This window comes from Dipodomys ordii, unplaced genomic scaffold (assembly GCF_000151885.1).
Source record: "Dipodomys ordii isolate 6190 unplaced genomic scaffold, Dord_2.0 Scaffold122, whole genome shotgun sequence".
NCBI lineage: Eukaryota > Metazoa > Chordata > Mammalia > Rodentia > Heteromyidae > Dipodomys > Dipodomys ordii.
The window spans coordinates 160135-187826 of NW_012267338.1; the positions used below are offsets into that span (position 1 = coordinate 160135).

The following is a 27692-nucleotide window of genomic DNA, read 5'->3' on the forward strand; positions in this document are numbered from 1 at the left end:
TCATTTCTGAATTTAAAGCACCGGCTGACAAAATCCAAATCTGAATAAAAGACAAAGTAGTGAGTTCTAACTTCTGTTCTTTGTGGTCTTCAGGAATCTTTCCCAACTAAATCTGACTCTTCTGAGTGAGGCAGCTGCACAAAGACTGGACATCCAGGGTGGCTGTCTGTATACAATTTCATGTCCTAAACTGCCAAAAAAGTTGGTGAAATTGTTAAATATAACTTATTCAAATACAGCTCCCTCTCAGAGATGCTTCAGAATGGAGGAGATATTTTATGAACACATTTTATATTTTCCATTCAAATATAAATAATAATAATAAGCATGGTTACAAATTATGATGAATCAAGAACTATCCCTTGAAAGTTAACATTTTACTTTATTCTGTTTATTTGGGAGAGTGGTGATACTGCAGGGGAGGGGTCAAACCCAGGGCAAGCACTCTACCACTGAGTTATCATCTTAGCCTGAGAGTTAAAGTTTTAGACCATACTTGAGAAAGTGTTTCCATGATCAAATAATCAGAACATAATTTGATTCAAAATATATTACCAAGGACAGCGAGGGTGCTTTATATAGGTTTTATTTTATCTACTTATTACTTAGTTAAGACATTCTGCTAGTTTTTGTGTTTTTTCTGTGCAGAGGATCAAATCCAGGGCTGAATGCATCTATTGAAACCCTCCTGCATGGAGATGAACTTCCAGGCCCATAATACCTTTTGTTTTAAATGGTGAGTTTAAAGGCACCATTAAAAAGTGGAAATACAGTCGCAGAATAGTTGAGAAATATCTGCAAAATATATGCTGGATATAGGACTTTATGACTAATACACAAAGGTCCCTTATGACTCAATAATAAAAACACAAACAACTCAACATAAAAATAGCAAAAAACATATGTAACAAAAATATATGTACATATGTAAGCAGAAAATAAGATTGAAAAATGGCCAATCTTATTAGGGTAGTATGAATTAAAATAACAGGATGGCTAAAATAAGTAAGACTGGTAATACCAAGTTGTTTTTTTTTTATAATGTAGAAAAACATGGATTTCAGTAGTAATACAAAATGGAAAATACAGTAAACATTTTTTGTTTGTGTGCCAATCCTAGAACTTGAACTCAGGACCGGGGTGCTGCCCCTGAGCTTTTGTGCTCAAGACTAGCACTCTACCACTTGAACCACAGCTCTACTTCCAGCACTTTGGTGGTTAGTAAGCTCATGGACTTTCATGCCTGAGCTGACTTTGAACTGGGATCTTCAGATCTTAACCTCCCGAGTAGCTAGGATTAGAGGTGTTAGTCACTGGCACCTAGCAACGTTTCTTTGTTGTTGTTGTTGTTGTTTTGTAGGTCATGGGGCTTGAATTCTGGCCCTGAGTGCTGTCCTTCAGCTCTTCTGCTCAAGGCTAGTGCTCTACCACTTGAGCCACAGCACCCCTTCTGGTTTTCTGGAGGTTTATTGTAGATAAGAGTTTCAAGGCCCTTCCTGCCCAGGCTAGCTTTGAACCACCATCCTCAGTTCTCAGCCTCCTGAGTAGCTAGGATTACAGACATGAGCACCGGTGCCCGGCTCAGCAATGTATTCGTACATAACGCAGGAATTCTACTCCTACTAATCTCAAGAACAATGAAAACATGGTCATACTAAAATATAAACAAAAAACAATTATAATAGTTCCAAACTGGAAAAAACAAATACCATTTACTGGTTGTTTTTTTTTAAAAGACAGGCAAACTGTGACATAACTATACAAAGGAATATTATTCAACAAGACAGAGAAATTAACTATTGCTCTATGTAGTAATCAGTGTGAATTTGAAAACATCATGCTAAGTGAAGAAGGTAAGTAGAAAAAGATGACAGTTGTATGATGTCAGTAATAAAAAAAAATTTTCGAGAGAGTACTATGGAGGGAAAATGGGTGTTTGCTGGGGCCAGGAGTGTGAACAGAGGCTGACTGAAAGGCGGCACAGCAAGATATAGGGAGCAAATGGATGCTCTAAAGCTACACAACTGTACACATTTATTAAAGCTCAATTATATACCTTTATGTGTTGGATTTTGGTATATAAATTACAGCTCAATAAATCCATTTAAACAGGACAATCACAAAACCAAACAAAAAACTGTAATGCAAATGTACATTCAACTCACTCACTTCTGTGTGCCCTGGGGAAGCCACATAACCACAGACATATGTCATATTAAGGAATCTGGCTTCTCCTTCTGTACCATTCATAGCTAAGCTTTGTCTCGCGCTCCTATTTTAACTACAGTAACTCAAAATCTCCACCAATGCCTTGGATAAAGGTAAAATGCTACATGTATCATAGGAGCGTTTGAGGTGAACATAGCCTACACCAGAGAATATTTTAGGTATTTCACCTACAAAATTACAATTATACAAATAATTTCAAACTTCAAATCAGGAAACTGGGCATCAGAAGGATTAAACTGCCTAAGGTCCCACAATCAACAGGATGATTGGTTCTGTGCTCTCTCTACATCCCAATATGATGCCAGCATGCATCGCAAGCAACATTTCAGTAATAATGGTATTGTAAACTAGGATAAAGCTATCATTGTTGATGTGAAAAGTTAAGAGACACCACTGAAAAAAATCAAATTACTCCTTTTCCTTGCTTAATTACAACTAAGAACACTACAAATAAAATTTCACTTATAATATGGAGTATATTAAGGATACTACTTTTATTTATTTTTAATTATATTTTTACTATGTTTAAGGAGATATTATTTTAAAATACTGAGAATATAGCTCTCTCATCCCAAACTTTTATGAAAGGAACCGAAGAAAAGTCATTATATTTCCAGACAAAATACCCCAGAACCATATAATAGGGGAACTAAACAGGAAATAAGCACATACTGTAAGCACCCTAAGTACTTCTAAATATGATTAAAATTTCCCTCCAAAAGACAACAGGATACAACTTAAAAATGTTTCTGTTACAAAAATGTGTGGTGGTGGTCTAACTGCAGTATAAAATTATATTCCTTTTTTTGGAAAAGGAATTCATGTTTGAAAAAACAATTCCAGTTTAGTTTAGAATTTTTGCTTATCATTTTAAATTATCATGAATATATGAAAATAACCTAAATATACCTGAAAATAACCAAAAGCATGCATTAGACTTGCAATTCATTAAGACTTTATGAAGTATACATAGCATTGAATGTTATGTCATTTTGAGTTATTCCTATCGACCACAGCTTTGTACAGAAGGGCAAGGGTTAATGTTCTTACACCAACACGAGAAAGATGCTTTGAGAAAAGGCTCCTGACAGAGTAGATGATTACTATCTTACCAATCTGTTTATACGAACAAATTCTTCTGAGGTTTTAGCCCAAGGAGGAAGTTCCACATCAGACACTACTGTCCCATCATCCATCACTCCAAGGTTATAGTTATTGAAGTTGACAAACATCTCAGGGAGATAATAAAATTCAGGAATCAACTCCTGCATAAAAATAGAAGATAATGTTTTAGTATAAAGTACAGCACTAGAATAGACACTCCTAAAAGAGTCTGATCATTTCCTATTATGCTGAAAAAAACAAAACATATTTTTTCTTTGTATATCACAGTCCTATCACAAAGTTTCTATTATGTTAGAGAAAACATAATAATGTATAGGTATAAGCATGTCTTACAAGCTTTCCTTCAGAACATGCATTATGACCTCAAAAAATCTTTACTATCAATAGTTGAAGAACAATTTAGATTTGACTGGATATAAACAGATTATCATGCTGCAATTGTAACAGTCATTAACAGAAGTTAATTAATTACACTAAGCCCATAGTATTTTCCCTACATTTCAAAACACTCAACTTTAGTTTTATTTACTAACCCTAAAAAGAAAGATTAAAATTTAAGTCTAGAAAACCACCTGTATAAGAAACTGAATACAATAAAACTATGAGTTTATAATATTTAAAGTATACTTTAGTAGGATATTTAGTCAGCAGAAAACTGCAGCTCTTTAGGCTTTTTTGTATGCAATAAGCCCCATATACAACTATTTCAGAGGCCCGTAGCTCAGACTTGAAATCCAGTCTTGACCTGGGTCAGTGGCTCAGTAGTCTTTCAGATGCCCCCTCAGGGCCAACTATGGCAGGCCTGGCTTTCCAAATAGTTGAGAAAAATAGAAAGGTCATCAGATTTTGGACAAGGTCACTATGAACTTGCCAGAGAAGAGAAAAAAGATCTAGGAGGAATTAAGCTATTATCACTTCCATCATCCTCGTGAAATGTTGCTTGACTTTGAATTGCACCTCCTTTCTTTATAATCATGATAATTAACTAAGCAGGGTAGAAATGAGCTTAACCTCCAAATGCCTGACAACCTCTTGATCACTAAAGTTAAAAAAAATTAACTAAACCAAATTCTTTAAAAGGGAAGAACGTTGTTAAAAGTTTGGCCATCAATGCAATTAGAGAGTATGCATGCAAAAATGTTAAGGGGTGGGGTGGGGAAGATGTGTGTTATCATATGTAGCAAAAAGCCCTAACCAGTGTGTGGTATGCAGGTACTAAAAGAAGCTCTTAATAAACTTTAGTATACTTAATCCTAGAAACTTTATAAAGTGAGATACTGTTTTCAGTAAAGGTTCAAACTAAAGGCTCACAAATGTTATTTTTATTATTGATAGTTATTATTGATAGTTAATTTATTATTGAATTTGAAACTTGAACAAAGCCTTGTTTAATTCTAAAGCGTATGTCCTAGTCAGGCATGATGGCATATGCCTGTAATCTCAGCTACCCAGGAGGCCGAGGAGGGAGACTCAGAGACTGAGGCTAGACTGGGTTACAGAGCCAGACCCTGTCTCAAATAGTAAACAAATGAATGTAAACCAATAAATAAGTCCTCTATCCTTAATCATCAATAAGCTTAGATTCTATTGCATGGTGTATAGAGAGCATTATTCATTTTAAATACAATTTGTAAACATATGGTTCCAAGTGATTTTTTTAGAAAAGAAAAATCCTTATTAAGAAAACTGGCTCTTCGGGGGTGGTGGCTCATGTCTGTAATTCTGGCTACTCAGAAAGCTGAGATCTGACAATCTCGGCTCAATGCCAGCCTGGGAAGGAATGTCCCTGAGACTCTTATCTCCAATTGACCACCAGAAAACTATACATGATGCTATGACTCAAAGTGGTGGAGCACTAGCCTTGAGCTAAAGAGCTCAGGGACAGCATACAGGTCCTGCGTTCAAGCCCCAAGACTGACAAAAAAGAAAGAAAAGTAAAACTGGCTCTACTAAAACTACATATATTATATATAAGTGCATATAGTAAATATGATCAGAATAAAGTTAATTCAAAAAGGAAGAGTTTTAAAAATAATTTACTACAATAACAGGATAATATTCTATTACTTTCTACTATTAATTTGAAGTGTACATTCAATAAACATCAAACTGAGAAATTTTATGAAAGTATTTCATTTTCATTCTGCCACATTTGTGCTATGAAGGAATGTTACTACTTGGATCTTGCCACATTTGTGCTATGAAGGAATGTTACTACTCGGATCTTGCCACATATGTGCTATGAAGGAATGTTACTACTCAGATCTTGCCACATTTGTGCTATGAAGGAATGTTACTACTCAGGTCTTCTTTTAGACTGAAGAGGGAGAACACGCCTTCCTGTTTATACTGAAAATCAAAAGCAATGCTTGTTTTAGTTGAGTACTAATTCTTTTCATCTCAATAAAGCCCATCTACCCTCCCTCCATGATTAGAGAAAGTTACCCTCCTGATGTTACACAGAGAGCTATGTTAGGTTTTAGAACACAGAAACATTGGTGTTTTTCCCCCATTACAAAATACAGACTGAAGTAAGAAAGAATAAAGATAACTTCAGTAAGAGAAAGGAGTTGCAGAAGCAACATACTTTTGAGTATTATAAAGAACAAAACTACAGTTAGAAGTTGGGGTGGTCAGGGGCTGGGATGGTGGCTCAGTGGTAGAGCGCTTGCCTTGCATGCCTGAGGCCCTGGGTTCAATTCCTCAGCACCACATAAGCAAAAAGAAAAAAGCCGGAAGTGGCGCTGTGGCTCACATGGTAGAGCACTAGCCTTGAGCTGAGGGACAGCGCCCAGGCCCAGAGTTCAGGCCCCACGACCGGACCCCCCCCAAAAAAAGAAGTTGGGGTGGTCAGAGGGAGCTTCAGGGAAGGCAATGTAATGTCAAATTTTCCTAATACAAAATTCATTGGTCTATATTGTGATTGTCTATTTGTTTCTATATCTCTAAATGGAAGGTTTTATATACCACTACACCCTGGAACTGACAGATAGTGTCCATATATTAGGCACTGAGTAAAAATTTGTTCAATGAATGACTGAAAAATAGTATTGAAACTCAAACAAAGAAAAAAGACCAGAACAGTTCTGACAAGGGAATATCTTAAAAAAGAATACAGAGATGGAAACATACATAATACTTGTTTCTAATGACAATGAAAAAGAATTGGTTTGGGTAGAAAATAAAGTTGCAAGATGTTTATAGATTGAAGGGTAGAAAGCTTTAAATGGCTAGCTCTAAAGCTTTTTATTCTAGAAGGAAAAAAAATTTGCATTGGCAAATTCATAAATGAACATGAATTCAAAATAGTACAAATATTTCTAAGAAACAAATATGAAGATCCTATATAGAATATAAAGGATATAATCAAATAAACACAATTAAATTAGTAAAGGGGAAAGACTATATACTAAAACACATTGTACTCTTATTATATGCATAAATAAGTCATTTGATAAACGTTCCAATCTTAATATGAAACAAACATGTTGAACTCAACTGAGATACACCAAAATGCAATGTAAGAAATAATAGTCTACACGAAGCCATGCTTTACCGTGGACAACAATGACAATCAAGCAACTTAGCAGTATTCCACTATAATCCTAAAAGCATCTTTGTAAGAGCTATGCTTTGTAAGAGCTATGCTTAATACCCAATACTGCAGTTCAAAATTATCTTCTCTGACAGATGAAATTTAGTAACAGAGCCAAAGATTATGTCTTTCTAATACTTTTAATGTTCATATACAAAGTGAAATATGTTTTATATTCGTTGGAACAGAACATTCGGCTCTGGATAAAAACCATATGTTTAGCAATTCTTTAAAACATCAGTGGGAAATGATAAGTAAACAACACTGACAGAAGACAGATATATTCGTAATTTGCATTTTCTTTTGGCTTGCTGACAATAATTTTACTTTCTATCAGTTAATTAGGAAGATGATTCTTAGACACAGGTGACACAGTCAAAACACAGTGTGTCATCTTCTAAAACAAAAATCTGAGAGGTTCAAACAGAGGTTATAGCACAATTCAGGAGAAACTCATTGCTTTGATCACAAATCGCGAGGCTTTCATGGCCTAATGACAAGGATTGGTTGTGACCACACATATGCTTTAGTTTTCTCCTTTAAGGTATCCCACCCCCATAGGAACAGCCTTTGCGGCCAGGCTGCATGACTCTCCTTAAATTCCTCACTGGTTCTACATTCAGTTAAAATCATTACTTCAATATATCTGAGCAAACATGCCAAGGACCATCTATGAACCTTCGAAAATAAGATATTCACAACCAAAGTAAAAATGAAGATGCTACTTCACAGTAGAAGTTAAATACCTTGCTTGTGAAAAGATATGAAATCCTGACAACTCATATGCAGGCACCATGGTAACAGACAGGATGCACTTACTTGTTTGCTTGTTTTTAATGTGTTTGTTTTTAAAGTGAAAGCAAAACTGTAGAGGCTTTCACCATTGGGAAAAGGGATATATTTTATGAAGGACAATTTTGTGAAGAATTAAAAATAATCTTTCTTAGGACAAAACATAGCTGATAAGTAATCCGATGTGAAAAAGTAGTAAGCCTCTTCTGATAGATAAATTTTAAGTTTCAATTTTTATTTTGTTAGCTCCTGACTAACAGAACTGTTAGGAAAAAAAGTACACTAGATGTCAAGTATATTAAATTGCAACATGATAGTCAATTTAAGTGAATGAGTATTTGTAACGTTTTCAAATTGATACTTAAGCTTTTTACTTATTTAGTAGGTAAGAAATAGTAGGTAGAAAGCCTGTCTCCTTCAATAAGATAAAAAATTAGTTTTAAAGGTGAAAAAAAAATTCCACACTTCCCAACAGATCCCGTAAATGTTCTGTGGTATCAGACAGTATAAATTTGTAGTTTAAATGCTTTAAAATAGAGAAAAACCATGTTGTCATAAACCAGTAGTACATCTACTTGATATAGTAGAAAAAAAAACTGCTAGTCTTATCTACTCATTTCATTACCAACTCCTTTAAATATTTTTGTGACTCCTCTCAATCATTTAACCTGCCATTTGAAAAACAGGGTGCACCGAGGCTCATGTGCAACAATAAAGAATTTTACAAGTAAAACAGGATTGTTATCATTAGTTAATGGCTTTAGAAAAATACAAATTTACAGACTCAACATGCTAAACCCAAAAAGACAAGAAGTCATCATTCAGTGAATTAGGCCCATTCACAAAAGACTTTAATACAATTCTAAGAACTGCTAACAAAACTGACTTGTAAGAATACATATGATCACAAGTTATTTGCAACCTAATAATTCCCACTGAATCACCATGACATTTACAACAAATGAACTACACTTTTTATTATCAGTGGCATTAGGGCTTAATGCTTCTCATTTATAAATGTTCTCAGTAATTTCTAGTTCTCTCTTGCTTTCAACACATTTTCCACAACTGTATTTGGACTGGACACCTTTATTGTCCGGCTTCTAAATGTTCTAGGCCCTTATATGCCCAGAGATAGTAAGTATCAATAATCCAAACAAAGGGTAAAGTATACTTACATAAGAACAGGCATAAATATATGCCCATCTTAAGTCCTTTCTGGAACAAATTAACAATATACATGAACAAACATTCACAAAGGAATACGAGGGAATAACAGTTCATAATCATACTGCTTTTAGTTAGGCCAAAAATATAAGATCACCAAAAACCAAGTAACATCTCACCTAACTATAGCAAATCCTTTCTCTGAGTGGACGACCACGGATGCTATCAGCAGCTACGGAATGTATTAACATGAGAAAAGATGTCCTGCAAGGGGAAGTGAAACCTAATTTATCTTCAGACTGCAGACCTCTGGGATTTCAGAGGTAGTCAGAGGGCAAGTCAAAGGTCTCATGTTTTACAAATCTCACCAGGCACAAATAAAACTATTCTATGATCACTTCCATTTTGTATGATTATTTAACATGCATAAGTGCAGCTAAAATTTTTACTGGCTAACTTGTACAGCTAAGTATAATTTATGTAATATTACTGTACACTTATCTTAAAATCTGATGCATAAGGAATGTAGAAAATTAGATTACTAACAACTTCTTGCTAGCATATGGCTTTCAACTACTGATTCTCTTGAATGTAGAAAACCTCATCCCCTCAAATAAGATTCTAGTAGCGCACTCCATTTGGAGGAGACGACCCTATGGTTGCTCTCTTATCCTTTTTACACTATTTCTTCCTCTTTTCTGAGCTGTTAACTTAAAAAATCCTTACAATCTGCAAAATGCTAAATCCTGGAGAATGCCTTTTTTTCCCCCTCCCGATAGTGGAATATGAACTCTGGGCTTCATGCTTGCTTGATTGACAGATGCTCTACCACTTGAGCCAGGCCTCCAGCCCAACCTTTTGCTGGTTATTTTAGAGCTGAGGTCTTTCAGACTTTCCTGCTTGGGCTGGCATCAACCAAAATCTTCTAGCTTGCTCCTGAGTAGCAAGGATTACATGTATGAGCTCCCAGCTTCCAGCTTCAGAATGAAGCTGGAACACCCCATTAAACTCTTAACTAGTTCAAGCTCTTACCATTTTCCTGGTAACTGTCTCTAATCGCCTCCATGCGCTTCCTCCTGCCTCTAGCTCTTGTCTTCTTTCCCTTGGATTTATTTCCCATATTTCTGCCAAAGAGCTTTCTTTGATATTGGCAACTGTTACATCATAGTCTTACTGAAAAATCTTAAATTGTTCATTCACTCCTTAAAGCAGGAAGCAGTAAACTCCAGCCCGTAGGGCAAATCTGACCCAACACTTGTTCTGGCAAATACTTTTATTGGGACACTACCACCTCGCTTGTTTCCATCTATGGCTGCATTAGTGCTCCTAAGGTAAGAGCTGAGTAACTTGACAAAACTGCATGGACTGTATACCCAAAAAATTTTATGTTCTGGCTCTTCAATGAAATAAATTAGCCAACAGGGCCTACAGAATTGAGCCAAGTATCTTTAGAGTGTTCCTGAAGGTTTTCAAATTAGATCTATTTTTCAGTGTGACTCCTTCTCAAAGTTTCCTCTCTTCAAGGAACAAACAAACCAGTAAGGATTCCTCAATGTGCCAAGCATTTTCTTTGAACTTGTTCATGACATTTTCCTTGCTCAGAATGTTCTCCCTCAGTTCATCAAATCATTAGCATAATAAATATTTAATTTAATGCCTAAATTCCAGATACTAGCCTAAGCTCTAGGGATAAACCAATGAGCAAAACAGTCTCAAATTCATGAAGCTAATGTTCCAGTGAGATAAAACATAATAAACAAATCAATAAGTATAATACACATATGTCAGATGGTGAGTGGCAGGAAGAAAAATGAAGTCGGGAAGTAGGCAAAAGTGTATGGAGCGAGGAATGCAATTTTAAATAGAGAGTGCAGGAAGACCTGCCAGAAAGGGTGAGCCATGCACGCAGAGGAGACAGGGGCACCTGCAGGAAATTTCTCAGGTGAAAGGAAAAGGCACCAGGTGAGAAGCAACCCCGAGTCCTTGAGGAAGAGCCAGGAGGTTCTGCTCAGCTAAGAGAGTGAACACGGGGCAGACAGAAAGAAGTTGAAGGAAACAGTGTAAGTGGTATAGGGCCCTCCATCACAAAGACTTTTATCTTCTATTTTCAAACGGGAAAACATTCACTAACAGCGAGAAGACTGTGAAAGGTGTGGGGTTGAAAGGAATGAAGATTGGAATTTGGTTTGACCATGATAAATTTATGATTCATTTATGTTAAAAGATTCACAGAGGAGGGAATCAGATAACAGAAGGATTGTAGAGGCTAGGGACATAAACTTGGGAGATTTGTTCAACTCCCTTTCACCCTTTTAATGTGAGATTTCAGCTTCAAACCCATTTAACTCTATGAAGTCATTACAATCCCACCTCCCCCAGGGAGAATTCATTTCACCTTGGGAGGAAGAAAGGAAGCAGAAGAGCTTAAAGTATACCAAGACAGATGGCACTAGACCATCACATTGAGCCTACTGACACCAAGGGCACTGCAGACAGAGGCTGCCTAGAAAAAGCTTGGATGCTCACTCACCATTTAGAGTTGATGATATTCCTCTTACTGTCACTAGGTGGTACTGGGGATGGAACCCAGAGCGTTTCACATGTGAGGTAAGCACTCTACCACCTAGCTGTGGCCCTATCCCTCTCATGGGGGTTTAAAAATATCACAGTGGTGATTCTCCAACTCAATTTTAACACTTTCTATTTCAGTCCTCAAGACTACATATTGTTGCTTCTACTTGCCAGCTCACGTTTAGATAAAGAACACAGGAGAAACACTGTTGCTTTAAGAGGATGAAGGCATTCTTCTTTCTAGAAACAGGAAGCTACCCTTGGTGTGGCAATGCCCTGGCCTTTTCCTGGGCAGGACAGAAGCCATTAGCTGTAAGTAGTCAATGAATTCCTGCAAGGTGGCCAGAGAGACACAAGCTGGAATTGTAAGATAGGCAACAGGTCTTGAAGATTCAGCATGAAAAAAGAAAATAAAAATCAAATCAATATTGATTACAAGTCAAAATTTTTTTTGGGGGGGGTCCAGTCATGGGGCTTGAACTCTGGGCCTGGGCGCTGTCCCTCAGCTCTTCAGCTCAAGGCTAGTGCTCTACCACTTGAGTCACAGTGCCACTTTCGGCTTTTTTCTTTTTGCTTATGTGGTGCTGAGGAATCGAACCCAGGGCCTCAGGCATGCAAGGCAAGCGCTCTACCACTGAGCCACCTTCCCAGCCCTACAAGTTAAAATATTTTGATAGGTTAAGAAATATTATGAGAATTATTTCACGTGGTTCTTTTGTCATCCTTGTCGTCGTTGTTTTTAATGTGACAAGAAAACTGAGAATTGCATATGTGGCTCACAGGTGTGGTTTAGTACTGTATTCTACTGGAAAGTACTACCATAAGCCAATTTCAAAAATAGATCAGAATTATTTCCTCAGACAGAAGTAAAAAAATCAGTAGATGATTTCAATTTGAGATTGGATTTGAAATGAAATCGCCAATGAGTCACAGAAATGCAAATTATCACAACTGAAAAAAAAAACGATAAATCATGTTGAAAATGGGACTGTTAATATCTATTTCTTTTCTAAAAAAAAAGCTCATATTACAATCTTATTTCATAGGAATAATTTTTAGGGAAATTATTTCAAGTCCTAGAGAATGCAAGCAAGTGAAAAGGATTCTCAAATATTAAAGTCCTATTTAGCAAAAAAGAGATAAATACTAGAAGTGTTATATTATTTTTTCTTCTTCAGAAAAATAACTAAATCTTCTACCTGCTTCACAGCATTTCATTTTTGTAATTGCCACAAAAACATTTTAGAGAATTTATGCTACATTAGTAAGGCAAAGCACACTTTAGAATCCACTCATTGATTCCAATCAGTACATTACATGTCTTTCTACACTTTTAGTATTTCTAGAAACTCTAGAAAGACAATACAAGACTATAAAAAAGTGATTCCATCTGAAATCCAATGTCATATCAGAATGTTTACATTATTATCTGATTCATCTATTTGTTCTCATATAATAAAGTGAATATTGTTTTCTAAAGTATTAAATTATAGCACTTTAACAAGACAGAGGGGCTGGATGCTGGTGGCTCATGTCTGTAATCCTAGCAAGTGAGTCTTTGGTCTTAGAATCACAATCCTCCTGTCTCAATCTCCTGAGTGCTGAGATTATATCTAACTTTAGTTATAACTAAAGAAAGAATCAGAATGTAAAGTATTAAGAGAGGAAGAAAGGTGAAGACATCCATTATTTCTTTGACAGAACAGGCAAAAAAAATCATTTCCAAAATCAGAACTTGGTATTTGTATATATAGTATCAAACTGAAGTAAGAAGATAGAATTTGGTTGTGAGATCCTTAAGAAATGAAGGAGTTAAGAAAATGTGAGTTATTTCATTGTACTGTCAATGAGGTCAATGAATCTTTGATGTATGAATTAATATAGAATATTATTCTTGAATACGATGGAATCTTTTTAACAGAGTATCTTTGATATTTAGAATGCATTCTAGAGTGTATAAAATATTGTGAATATATTTTTAAACTGTAAAGTTTCATATCTAAAACTAAGATGTAATTATCACTGCACTTGAAAAGGTTTGAAAATTATTGTAATAATAACATACACATCAGTAATGCAACTTTTCTTTTGAACTTCATTTATTCATCTGGTACTTATTTTCCCCATATGGTATAATTATTTATGTGTAAGTCATATTCTTTACAAGATTCTAAATTACATCAAAATCATAGGTATACTCATTATAATTTAACAATATTTCTTTGCAGAAAAAGACACTATGCCAAGGAAATAAATTTCTGTACTTCTGAGAGGAGAAACAAAAGTTTAGCAAGGATTACATTACTGACTGTATAGTTTCTGATGTTCTCTAGCAGTGAACATGCCTGGACAGAAATCTTGTTCCCTGATCATCATCATACCTATACCAAGCAGTCACATATGTCTTTATAGCCAACAACAGGTGAGGATAATTATTTTAAGGATGGAAATAAGAGATATATAAATAATGCCTAAGGGTTTCCTCCTAGCAATTTTCAAACCATAGCAATTTAATTATTGGGTTTGGAATTCTCCTGACCATGCTGCCTATATATATGCCTACATCCATAATACTTGAGGAAGAGGGAAAAAAGCATTCTACAACTTGAGACTAAGGGTAGAAGCAGACCTTCAGGACATATATACACACAGGCAGCATCAGAAGAAAGAAAACCCGAAAATTTTGTTATGGTAGTTCTTGGCTAATGAAAACCTCACACTCTGTGGCTCATGGTCCTCAGTAAGGAACATGCTGGCAATAAAAACCATGAGACATCACATTTCTGTACCTTAATATCAGATGTATCACGCTGACTGTTGCGCCAAGCTCTGGAAACTGATGAAAATGTCCTATCTGCATGATCAAACTTCCCTCCTTGCAAGTTTAGGAAGTAGGTTGTAAAGGGTTCCTGGAAAATAAGCACATTGGGTGATTATGATCAAACTATGTAAAATATATACATATATATAATGGCAACTTAAACCCATTAATTTTAATAATACATTCTAATACAATAGAAACCTTAAAAGGTAATTAAAAATTCATATATTCTGGCAGGCATAAATCACTTCACCTAAATATCTTAAGTACCAGTAGGCAGTAGCTAATATATCCTAGAAATAAAATGTAAGTCATAGCTAAACTACTAACTAGTGTCCATAGTTTTTTTCCCCCCTAAATAAATATTTCAGAGTATTTCCAGAATGTGGTACATTTTCATCAAGCTTTCTTCCATGCCAAGAATATGTTATTAATAACATTTAGACATAAATTAGATACACTGTCTTCATAGTACTGGAAAATAATCCAGTACATGCTTTTGCTATTGTTATGGCTCAATATTTAATTTATGATTAAGAAAAGAAAAATGTTTAGAAGATTTAACAACCTCCGCTTAGTTAAAGAACACTTAAACACATATTAGTGGATAATTGCTTTGAATTAGCTAGGCACTATAAATTACTTCGAGGATTTATGTCTGCCCATACCCTTCTAACAAGCTTTAATTAATGATGTGCTGTGAATGCTTTCCAAAAGAAATTACTTTTTAGTAGATGAATCACCTTTCAATTTTACAGAAACATTACTTGTTCAACCAATATGTTATCAATACACAGCAATATAGATGTCTTATTCCATTTGGAACACCAAAGCTTCAAAATATATGAATATATGCCTATGTTAATGAAACCTTAGCTAATCCTTATACTAACAGATTAGCATTAAGGGGGAAAATATCCACACCTTTGTAAATCTAGTAAGACAGCAACCATTCAAAAAGGTAACTTCAAGGAGAAATTCACACCATTCTAGGTGAAATTTTTAAAGGTAATTCTATGAGTACATTATAAAATATATAAAAATTAATATAGATATACTTCAATCATTCAAACCTATTTTTAGCATTTAAGCCTAAGCTTTCTGATCATTGCATATTCATCACAACACTGAACTTATTTAGTCACAGTACAGTATTCAAATTGAACTTACTATTCTTAGCAGCCATGCAAGAACAAAACTTGCTGTTGAGTAATGAGTACCATAGTGGAACTTTGGAACTTGGTCATCTTCCCATGATTCAAAACGCTCTGCAAAGAAAGCTGCTCTTTTTGGATTCAAAGCTCCTATTGGCTGCCAATGAGTCAAAAAAAGGAAAGAAAGACACATAAATATAATCATCCTTTATTTCTTTCTCTCTTCTAAGGTAATACTACTAGTAGATATGATAATAAAATTTAAAAATACATACCATTTAAGCTAAAATATGTTCTAATACCGAGTGTTTAGAAAAATTCATTTAAACATGAACATATAGAAAAGTAGATAGGTAAATCTGCCATTTCTCCTTCAGTGTGGTTTCTGTTGGTGATAATAGGGTTTGAACTCAGTTCCTCTTATTTGTTAGGCAACTGTTCAACTACCTGAGCCATCCTGAAGTCCTGCACACAGTTTTCCCCACTTCTTTTTTCGATGGTACTGTAGCATGATCATGACTTTCAGGCTTTTTTGTTTTTGTTTTTGTTCTTTTTTTTGTGCCAGTACTGGGTTTGAATTCAGGGCCAGGACATTCTCCCTTAGCCTTTTTGTTCAAGGCTTTAAGGCTGGTTAAATGGAGAAAAGTATCTTACAGACTTTCCTACCTTGGCTGGCTTTGAACCTCAATCCTTAGCTTTCAGATTCTGAGTAGCTAGGATTAAAGGCATGAGTCACCACTGCCTGGTTTACACATAGGTTTTTCATTAACCTACAGTAAGAATCTCATTTACATCAAGTGAAAATTAGCTTTACAGTATACTGGAAAGTATAAAATCCCATGTAATTATCCAGAGACAGAATCCTGAAGGTGGAGGACTGACTTGTAATGCATCTGACTAGAGATGGAACAAAACTGGGGAAGGGGACTTGGATTGATAGAAAAATACTGCAAGATGAGGGAATAGAAGCAACTGGAAATTTCCACTAGAATCAGTGAAATCAGAAGTTTGCTTTCTTGCATGCCTGTAGGAATCATAGAAAATAAGATATAGGAACAGTAGACAAATTACAAACATCCTGAGATTTTCACAAAACATGAACAACCAAAGTCCAAGAGGCACTTGTCAGCAAAGCCGCAAAAGACCTGAGCTCACTGGAAACACAACACCCAGCCAGATTGTTATTTTGGAAGATAAAACCAAGTGAGTACATTAAATCCTACAAGCCACATCGGACAACACTCAGAATAGTGCTATTTTCGAGATGCTCTTTTAAAACTGAGGTAGGAGGGAACTGTAAAGTCCCCCAAACACTGCTTGGCATAGACATACAGTCAAAGCTTACTAAGTGCTGCTGTTGTTATTTAGAGACTAGGTGTACTCCATCAACAACAGGTAAGATTTGGAAATTATGTACACATACATTTCCTTAAGGAAGACAGAGTACTCAAGATTCTCAAAGCGGTAGAGTGGGGCCTCAAAGAACATTAAGATCACTGCTTTTAAATAAGGCTTCATCCTTAAGACATTCTAATCTCTAGAAAGCTTCTATGCCTTTTTTGAATATCAGTACTAATAGGTGAATAAAGGGATGATATGTAAGGTTACTTCCTTTAATATAGACATAAAATGGACTTTTGTTTTACATCTCTTACAAAATCGTATGAGTTACTCGCTGATTATTTATAAAAGCAAGAAAACATGATTTATGAAGAAAATGTTAAACTACAATAAAAAGTATTAGTAAAAATAGATACATCCAGAAATGATCCAATGAAGATGTAGCATAGTACAGACCAATTTTTGAACTATTTTTCATGTTAGAAGATTTTTTTTTTTTTTTGGGTCTGGTCGTGGAGCCTGAACTCTGGGCCTGGGCGCTGTCCCTCAGCTCTTCAGCTCAAGGCTAGTGCTCTACCACTTGAGCCACAGTGCCACTTCCGGCTTTTTTTCTTTTTGCTTATGTGGTGCTGAGGAATTGAACCCAGGGCCTCACGCATGCAAGGCAAGTGCTCTACCACTGAGGCACCTTCCCAGCCCATTGTTAGAAGATTTTTAAAGCAGTATTTTAAAGTTATGTTTGGATACCTTTCTTAAATTAGTTGTTAAGCATTTTCTCCCTAACGTTATCTATCTGCTTTATTTTCAGCAGCTTTGTTTTGATCAACATTTTTTTACTTTACCAGCAGATTAAAAAAAAATCTTCAGTTGATTGCTATTTTAATGCAGTGATACACCACACTAATTTTAAAATGCTATCTTTAAATGTATTAGTTTCTTTGCAAAAGGATTCATCTGACGTATTAAATGTATGCCAGTTAAGAATGGAACTGACCCCAAGAATTCTTTCTTTGTAACAGAACCAATGTAGTCAACTTTAAAACGTATTTAAATTGCTGCCACCCCTAAAGACTTAGCCATGAGAAAGAAAAGAGAAATAAAATCATTGCAAGACAAATTATATGAATTAAAAATACAATCAATGCTCCCTTTGTATAGTTCTGCAGAATATTAAGTATTCATTTTATCTGCTCCTATTTTTATTACCCTCCAAATGGGTACCCTCCCCCAAATCAATAGTTATAAAATCACGTTTCTTGAATATAATGCTAAAACCAATTAGGATTGATTTCACTAGTGTCTGGGGGGAGAAGAAGCATAATACAGAGATACATGTAGGTAGAACGTACAGTATTGATTCTGGCTGTTATTGTTATAGTTGGTTTCTGGAGCCTACTATAGGACAGCTATCAAGACATACCACATTTATTTGCAAGCATATAAAAAAGAAGTCTCCAAATAAAAGAAGGTTAAAAAAAAAAAGACCAGTGGAGCTGTGCAATGACAATGATACACTATCAGCTTACTCAGAGAAGTTACAGTGGGAATACACACATTGAATTATACATTACGTGAAAGCACTGATTTATTGTGGTAATAACATCCACCTCATTAAAAGATTCTGCTTTGCTGCAGTTGGAAGGCTACATATTGTTTACTGCTATAAATTAATGGCAGTGCAAAGAAGACTGTGGAACCGTCCTAACAATAGATCTGTAATGACAGTGCTGTATATCATGGCTTCCTCAGCAGCTTCATAATAAAATGGAGACAATGTATTGAGCTAATACATTCTACCATGCTGGCCCATATTTTCCTGACAACTGCTTTAAAAGATGAGCTGAATCCAACTATGTTATAATGCCACAAAACATTTAACTAAGCAAGAGTCAGTCATACAACAGTGCATCATAGCATTTTTAGAGTATTGTCTAAATCAGCATTTGAAGATATGTATTCATGTCTGCAGGAGAAGTAAAAGTAAGTGTTGAGGCTCCTCTTGCACAGTATATTGAGAGCAACAATCCTAAAGCAGTTCAGGACGAGCTCCAGCATTTATAGTGAGCTCTTTGTGCAATTTAACAAACTTAGCAAGGCTTTTAAAAACATAAAATGAATACAAATTTAAAGGTAAAAAGACCGACAAATAGTGGTATTTAAAAATAGTCATAACATCTTGGGGAAAAATCAATAAAAACAAGCATTGACTAAAAATATAAATGATGTCATTCAAGTTCAAAATCAGAAAGCATAAAGAGTCATAGGAAACAAAAAATAATTTTAAAAAACGAAAGCTAATAGAATTAAATGCAATTTTTAAAACTTTACAAAATAAAAGTCTATCACAACAATGTGAAACAGATATTCACATAAAAGAATAAAACAGAAGATTTCAAATTTGGAGCCTCAGACCTAGGAATAGAGCATTACTTAAAAACAAAAATAAGAAATCAATAAAACCAAGAAAACAAAAACTCTTGAAAATGGCATGAAAAGCTAAAACTGTTACTGAATTAAGAAGATTTTGATAATTTCACCAACAGCAAAGGCAGCATTTTTTGGCTGAGTGTTAAGTATCCCATTCTGAGAAATTAATGATACGCTTTCAAGATAGGACATATGAAATGCAAGTTTTAAAAATCAGTTTTATAAAACCATGATAATAAAAGTATCATTTTTAGGGGCTGGGAAGGTGGCTCAGTGGTAGAGCGCTTGCCTTGCATGCGGCCCTGGGTTTGATTCCTCAGCACCACATAAGCAAAAAGAAAAAAGCCAGAAGTGGCGCTGTGGCTCAAGTGGTAGAGCTAGCCTTGAGCTGAAGAGCTGAGGGACAGCACCCAGGCCCAGAGTTCAGGCCCCACGACTGGACCCAAAAAAAATTAAAAAAATATCATTTTTATTACCTTCTTTAACAAAAAAATGGAATGCAGAGTACCCTGCCCCGTGCCTGGCATAAAGTTATTAGTCATAATAACTGTTACTATTTTCAGGTTACTGAATCAAGAATATTTAAGAAGAAGCCATCGGTTAAGGGTGGTAAAATTACGGGGATCTATTAAGAAAGAATACACTCAAACGTCATAGTCCTCTAATACCAAAATCAGGACAAAAACGCAATATACATAACTGTCAGAAGACTAACAGCACATAGCAGTCCCAAGTCACTGAATTTCCCAACTGTGAGGTAACAAACAAGTTGCAACTACTTCTACCATAATAATTAATAGTAGTTTGTGACTCACAGACTCCTTAAAAGGAACACCCCTAAACAATTATCCATAAAAGTTAGCTTTTTAAAAGAAAGAAAGCAAATCTATCTGGCTTTTCATTTTCTGTGAAATTTTAAGAAGACTGACCTGAAGTTATGTAATAGAAATAATACTTCTAGCTTTTATTTTGCAATTAATAATAGGATTATTTATTCTCATAATAAATATGTGATATAAGTATTCTATTTTGGTAGTGAAGAAATGATGTACTCTCTATATGATGACGATGCTACTATTTGTTGGCTATAAGCAGGGTTTCCTAGAGTCTCACAAAAATCATCCCATTATCCTCACAACTCCTGAATATACCCAAATTTATAGACTGGGGGAAAAAAAATGAGTCTGAGAAAAATGAAATGCCTCTGAGTAACAGTGGTTGCAGCAAGACTCAAATATACTTCCAACCAAACTGAGCAGCAGTGCTGGAATCCTTTGGGTAGATGGAAAAGGGGACTGAACTTGCAAAGCTATTAGAACCCTTTCTGGGAGCTTTGGAATCCATGCTCCTTTGGAAATATATGACTGAAGTTTTTATTCCTAATTATACATGATGAATGTTACTTTAGAAGAAAGTTTTACAAGTAGAAAAACAACATATCACATAGTTCCATCTTGGGCACATTTGAAAAAATGCTTGACCAAAATAGCATTAAAAGAACCATGTGACTAAAAGGTAAGTATTGTGATCATCTGATAACTGACAAAATTTAAATATTGTAACCAAAGTTTCTGACTTAACTTTCATATTGACATGCCATACACTAAAGAACTCAAATAAGATCCCTTCATCTCCATGAACACAAAGCATTTAAAGAAAATGGTGCATGTTATTCTGGCTATATCACCATCCTTCTGCACATAACTTAACCCATTCCATACCCTTAGCAGGGAACTATTTTATTTCAGTTCTAGCAGCTCTTCCATTTAAATGACAAGTCTAACAAACAGCCTAATCAGCATTTTCACATCATCTTGGCTTTTAGGCTGGTTCCTTTCAGGGTATGTATACGGTGAGGTGCTCTCGCACTTACCTTCTCATATCTGCATAGACTTAACATCATCAGAAAATGTCATCACCACACTGCTCTAGCTTTTAGAATTAATAAATAAGCACTTTTGCTTGCAAGGACTAGAAAGTTTTTAATCCTTTGAAAACACACTTTCTTGAAAGTGGCAATATATATGTGTATATACATACACACATACTGTACCATTTAACAAATACATTATGCAAAAAAGTAAAATATGCCAGTTTACTTATGGTGTCTACGTAGACTCAAAATTATTTCAAATTATCACATTGGTGGATTTAGTGGCGATATCTTCATAATTCTGTACTCTGAGCTAAGTTACTACTAAGGGATTCTTACTGGAGGTTTTTCTCTGAGTTTGATGATGTCACCTAAATTGATGAATAATGTTAATGCTGAACTAAATACCTGGAGAAACCCAAAAAAGTCCTAACAATTTAATCAGTAAAGATGTTCGCAATAAGTATGAAAAAGCTGAGTATGTATAGCTTGTATCTGTAATCCTAACTCCTCAGGAGGCTGAGATCTGAGGATCTTATTAACTTAAAAAAATGCCCAATTGTTTTGAAACAACTTTCATGCAAATTCACAGTAGGTATTTCCTCTTCTGAATCCACCTGAATTTGTACCTTCACCACTAAAGTAAGAAATCTAATGGATAATGTCATTTTTAAAGAAAGAAAGCAGGAGAGGATAAAACTAGTAATGTATCCAAATAAAACAATTCATTTATAAATACTCATAAATGGTCACTCCACACCACAATAACACAGTAAGATTAGGGAATAAATACCTAACTTTGAGAGGGATTTCTGACTTGCAGTGTGTTGCTGGAGTATGTCAGCATTATTCTTCACCCTGACAGTAATATTAACCACAATCCATTTCACTTGTTTCAGTTTATCATTTTCTGACTAATGTTAAAAAAAATGTCATTGGAGGCTGCTTAAATTAAGTGTTGGGTTAATCTCTGTTAGAGTCATTCAAAAACTTTCAGTAGAAATAACTTCGAGGAGGAAACCAAATTGTCTACACATACTGCTACTGCCTAAAAGATGTAAAATTTAAAAATGGTCATATAGTCAATTAATTAATTACATTTCTTATTTTAAAAACAAAGCTTCCACAAACTCTTTAAATATGCCACTTAGATGTGTGTGGGCACACACACACACACACACACACACACACACACACGTTCCTACTTTGCTAAATTTCCTATTAAGTTTTGGGAAAACAGACTTAGTTCCAACTAGTAAAACACACTGAACAAGTAACTATGTTTAAAAAGGTCGGAATACCTATGAGAAATGTTCTTTAAGTTTACAGAAAAATTTCACTTTGTTATACAGGATACCACAATTAAGGCATTCACTAAAGACTTCACCACTTATAAAAGGAAGCAGCACTGACATCTCTGATCCTCTCCTTGTACCTTGAAAGGCTCTTTCCCTATTTGTACCATACTGATAATCTTTTCCTAAGACTTCGGCACCTACCTCTATCCCTCCTATTAATCGCATTGCTGCTCTTGCTTGCTTTATGAGTCTTCATTTTCCATTGAATAACTTTCTTGTTCTATTATTACTCTCAGGACACTTATTCTAGATCTTTTGTTTCTTCAGGCTTCCAGTGCTTTCTAAATTGCCTCTGCTTCTTCTAGCTTCCTTTTACCTTTCTATTTGTTGTACTCTTTGTTGCCTTTCACACTGGAGATGGTCTTTAAATGTTTGCTGATCTTTGGCTGCATCTCACTTTTAAGAAAGAGTACCTAAAGAGCTGGGCAAGTACAAGGAGCAATAGCAGCATGACCTGGTTGACTTCATGGGAAAAAACCAGGTGGACACTGATCATAGTTTTTTCCAGGTCTTTTCTCTCCAGTCAGTTATTATGTCTGCCTCATGGATGGAACTGAGGTGAGCCTGGCTACAAAATCTGATAGTATGACAGCACCAGGCCTGGGGGCTGTCAGTACTGGGTACTCAAAGCATTCCCTCCTTTACCTTCAACCTTCCCTCTGCTGTGCTTGAAATTCTCATATGAGAACTTCTCTTGAGAAACCCTTTTCCTCCTAAAAGTAAATGCTTTGCTTGTGGCTAATGTAGAGGGCACACGTACAGTTATATTTTGGAAAGCAGTGTGTGTGTGTGTGTGTGTGTGTATGTATGTATATGTGTTTATATATGTGTGTGTGTGTGAGAGAGAGAGAGAGAGAGATCATATATATGAGATCAAATCCTAGAATTGTCACCTGAAATATGTGTGACTTCAGACAGTTCTTTCACCTCACTAAATCTCAGTTTTCTAATTTATAAAATAATTACATACTGCTTAGAATGTTGTTAAGGGAACTAAAGGAGACAGCATATGGAATGTTTGTTAATATGGAAAGCACATACATGAGCTCTCCTAAGAATCTTAGAAATATACTGTGATCTTTCCTAATATAATTCAATGATCAAATACCATCCAATGGAATTTATACTATAATCCCTAAAGTAAAAGTAGTATAATGTAACATTCATTTTAATGTCAAGACTAAAATATTCTTACATAGTTTGTCACTCGATAAAACATATAATTAAGCTATAATTATAATTCAGTAATGATAGAATTTTAAGTGTTTTTCTTCTGCATTATATTTAAACAATTTAAAATCTATTATTTACTGCTGGGGTACCATCAGATTTGTTTCTTTTTTTGAAAAGTGTCAAGTTCTTTGACTTTATCAGCCCAATAAATGGAGAAACAAAATAAAAGCTGTAATAGCTATCATGTTTAAACAACATTCCCCTCACCCTCAGAAAGAGTGTTCTTTTCCCTCTGTGACATCTAGATGGTATATTGATTCCCGGTGTGTCTGTTACAGAGCAGACTAAAAGGACTGGCATTTGTCAGAAACAGCACTTAAAACTTAAGGAGATAAAGAAGTGCTGTCTGATCAACAACAGCTAAATGTCGGTAGTCAATTCCAGGTCAAGATGCTGTATATTAAATGTGTATGTTAGAGGGAAATATACAAAAATACACAAAATTGTAGAACATAAATGGTAGATAAGGAGAGAGGAAGAAGGGAGGGGAGGAGAAAGAGGGGGAAGGTGAGAGTGAGAGAGAGAGAGAGAGAGAGAGAGAGCGCATAGGAGTGAGTGCAAGAGAGAACTCATGAGAATAAACATGCTGAGGATAAATAGTAGCCCTGAAGCAATGAAGAATTAATTTCAGTGTATCGCTGCTATCCAAGTTCTCCTTACATTTATGAGTTTACTCTTTAGAAACACTGAACCCCAAAAGGGAAATGGAATATGCTGGTTACAGGGTGAGATAAGATTACAAAAGCCAAACACACCCAAGGTGATTTCAAAGAGCCTGGATCCAACTTTAAGCTTCTGCTCTAGTAAACTTGCCTGTGCTCTCGGTACTGTGAGTAGGGATCACACCCCGATGCAGGCTCACCCTTCTCTACCATATACATATACGTCTCTTTGTTTTGGTACTCTAGTAGAGGAACAGCTCATGTTGTCTTTGCACCTTAAACATGAAAAATCAGTGTTTCTTTACCTTCTACCTCCCAACAATTTTCAGTGTTTTCTTCATTAAAAAATGTAAATTCCTAAGAGCAAGGGGCACAGAAATGGTGGGACAAAGGGTGAACAAATGCCGTAGTGAATACACTAGACACTATGCTGAAAATGAACTATGCAACTTGTGGGTGGAGATGGAAGGGAAAAACTGCGAGACAGTGAGGGAAGGGGTGACATTGTCCAAAAAGAAATGTACTCATCACCTGATTTACATAACTGTAATCCCTCTGTACATCACCTTTATAATAATAAAAAATTTAAATATGAGTTCCAATTATTAAAAAATAAAGCATTTGCTTGTGTCCACACCATTCTTGTTCCCCCTCCCCCTCCAATCTTCAGTTTAATTTTTTACTCAGTAACTTTCAGATTTTATTCTTTCCTATTTCCAGAAACTAAAGAGTCCTGGATTCATGATGACATCCAATTAATAACCAATAAATGAAGTAAATGGGCAGTGATGAGGGATTCTCTAGTTTTAAACAAAGATCTAGCTTTTTTTTTTTTAACACAAGCTTAATCAAAAAAACATGGAGTAAAACCTGGGAAAGACAAGAGAAGGCTCTTTGGGAAAAGCTTTCCTTTCCAACAAATAGAATGCTGTTTGTATTCAGTCATGAGTTTTGGCAGACAAGGTGAATGGCAAATTAGTTAAAAACAAAACAAAAACATTAAAATAGACTTAGCAACTAGTCAAAAGTAGAAAGCAGTATTCATACTGCAGTGTTTCTCAGACATTCTAGCCCAAAATTTAAAATCAAACTAAGGTACAATTCTAGTACTTACATGTACACACACCACACAAACACAAGCTCTATACATGATGCACACATTTTCTTCTGCATGTAACATATGCTTCTCTATTCCCTTAAAAACACACTGGCTTACTGTTCTAATTGGGGTTTATACCACTTGCTGTATAACCTTGTGGAACTTGATTAACCTCATGATGCCTGTTTTGACCTCTGTAAAAGACAATAATAATGTTACCTGTCTTTAAGGGATTTGTTGAGGCGTAAAGCAATTAACACGTGTGGAATATTTAGCCTGGCATATAGTAAGCACTCAATAAATATTAGTTCATAATAAAGTAGAATATTCTTGTCTTTGCACTTTCATAGCCTAGAGAATGGTTATCAACAACACTCTCATCTAAACACACATCAAGATTTTGGAACAGAAACTGAGATTACAGCAAAGATATATGTTAGGTGTTCCAAAATAACTAAGCTCTTCAACTAGAAAAGAAATGGTTGCTCAAATTGTCTGGTTTCCTTCTTTAAGAAAACTGGCTTATACAATCACTTCTCAAAGTAGAATAATGAAAAGCAAAAGTCATAGTTAGAAAGTAGTAAAAATCTTTTATAAGAAAAGTCCCAATACTGAAACATTCAGCCATCAAAAATTGTTTTTATTGTATGACATTTTGTAAATATATTCCTACCCTAATTACAATTTCTTATATGGACAAAACCAAAATGCCGGCTCTTATCTCTTTCAAAGAGGCTGTCAAAATATAAAATCAATGTGTATTCGTAAAATATAGATTAATGTCACTCCCATTCTATGCTTGGCAAGAACTGTCTTCTTGTCAGTCAGAATTTTAGAGTAGGGATGAAACCAGTTGAAATGCAGAGGTAGGGGGTATTAACTTCAAAACTGATCCTTGTGCTTTTTCAGCCATAGAAGAATAAATTAAACTATTATACTAAATGAGGACTTTGTCAATATAAGAAAAGATTTATTTTTCAAGTTTTTCATCCTAATATAGATTTGACCTTTTCAACATACTGACAACACTAATTTATAATCATTGTAAGGGAATATTGTATACAGATAAAACTTTCCACTTTAAGGCATTTTTGCATTATTCAATTAATATTTTTTTACTATAAGAATGATCAGAAAAATCATTCTGAAGTAAGGGTGTTGATTATATTAATTCAGCTTCAGAAAGAACATTCCCTGTGCAACATGGAGAAGATTACCAAATAAAATTGTAGCTTTGTATCAAAGCACTAAAATCCCTCTGAAAACCAGCTTTGGGGAAATTAAATAGACATAAATATGCATAAATAATTCAGTGCACTTTTAAAGCCAGTCAGGGTACATTATCTACTTAAGAATGGAGAAAGATCTGCTTATGTTCTATATTAAGCTTTGCACACAATGTTTTCCAGTTTCCACAATGATTTCACAAGTTTATTTAAATAAATAGTAATGTTTGCCAAATGTATACTGTGGGACAAATTTTAATCCAATTCTATTATAGTCATTATTTGTACAGATACAGATCATTTATATATGAGACGCATTACTGAAAGCAAGTGTATGAATAAATACTTGAAGACTGAATCTCATGGTAAACGTTTGGCAAGCCTTATTACTTAAAAGAATGGGATACTTTTATTGAGCAAGCGATCACTACTTTATAGGTACAATGTATAATTTTGAAATATCTGATGTGCTTAATTATTTCACTTACTATACTTAATTCCAAACCCACTTATTCCATTAATATTTAGTGACAACAGTACCAGTTATTTCAAGAACTGAATGACTTTCGTAGTGTTCACCTTACTGCTACTTCATGGAAATGAAATGTTCTTTATAAGACAGGTGGCGGAGTAGTAGAACTCCCCACATCTTCTGATGACACTGTTCCTTACTACTGAACTACATGACTTGGGTTCTTGTAAAGGCACTCTGAAAAAATATTTCCTTTCTCAGCAACAAGTATACATATTTCATAAAAATCACTCAAAATGTAAAAAATGGATACTATTATAATTAAATGCATGAAATCCCACAAAGTGTATTTCATGTCTTTGTTTAGTGGACATGGTCAGCAGTGTGCAGAAACTAGTGAAAGCCATTCTTCATTTTGTTGCTCTCCTTACACTTTGAATTTAATTTAAAAAAAATCAACATTACTATTGATCATTTACTTGGACAACACAACAATATTATTTATCATACATAGAAGAGGGGTGACAAAGTAGTAAAATAATACTTT

The 27692-nt window shown here is 35.0% G+C and overlaps 1 protein-coding gene across 3 annotated transcripts in view; it reads right to left on the reverse strand.

Moving 5' to 3' along the window:
• Lrba (LPS-responsive vesicle trafficking, beach and anchor containing) overlaps positions 1-27692 on the reverse strand; it is a 443002-nt gene that overhangs the window by 101531 nt on the left and 313779 nt on the right. For all 3 annotated transcript variants that reach the window (XM_013029761.1, XM_013029760.1, XM_013029762.1), the window contains 3 exons: positions 15471-15611; positions 14269-14388; positions 3342-3494 (listed from right to left, as the gene is read on the reverse strand). In XM_013029761.1, coding sequence (XP_012885215.1) covers positions 3342-3494; positions 14269-14388; positions 15471-15611 — 414 coding nt within the window. The remainder of the gene's footprint in view (positions 1-3341; positions 3495-14268; positions 14389-15470; positions 15612-27692) is intronic.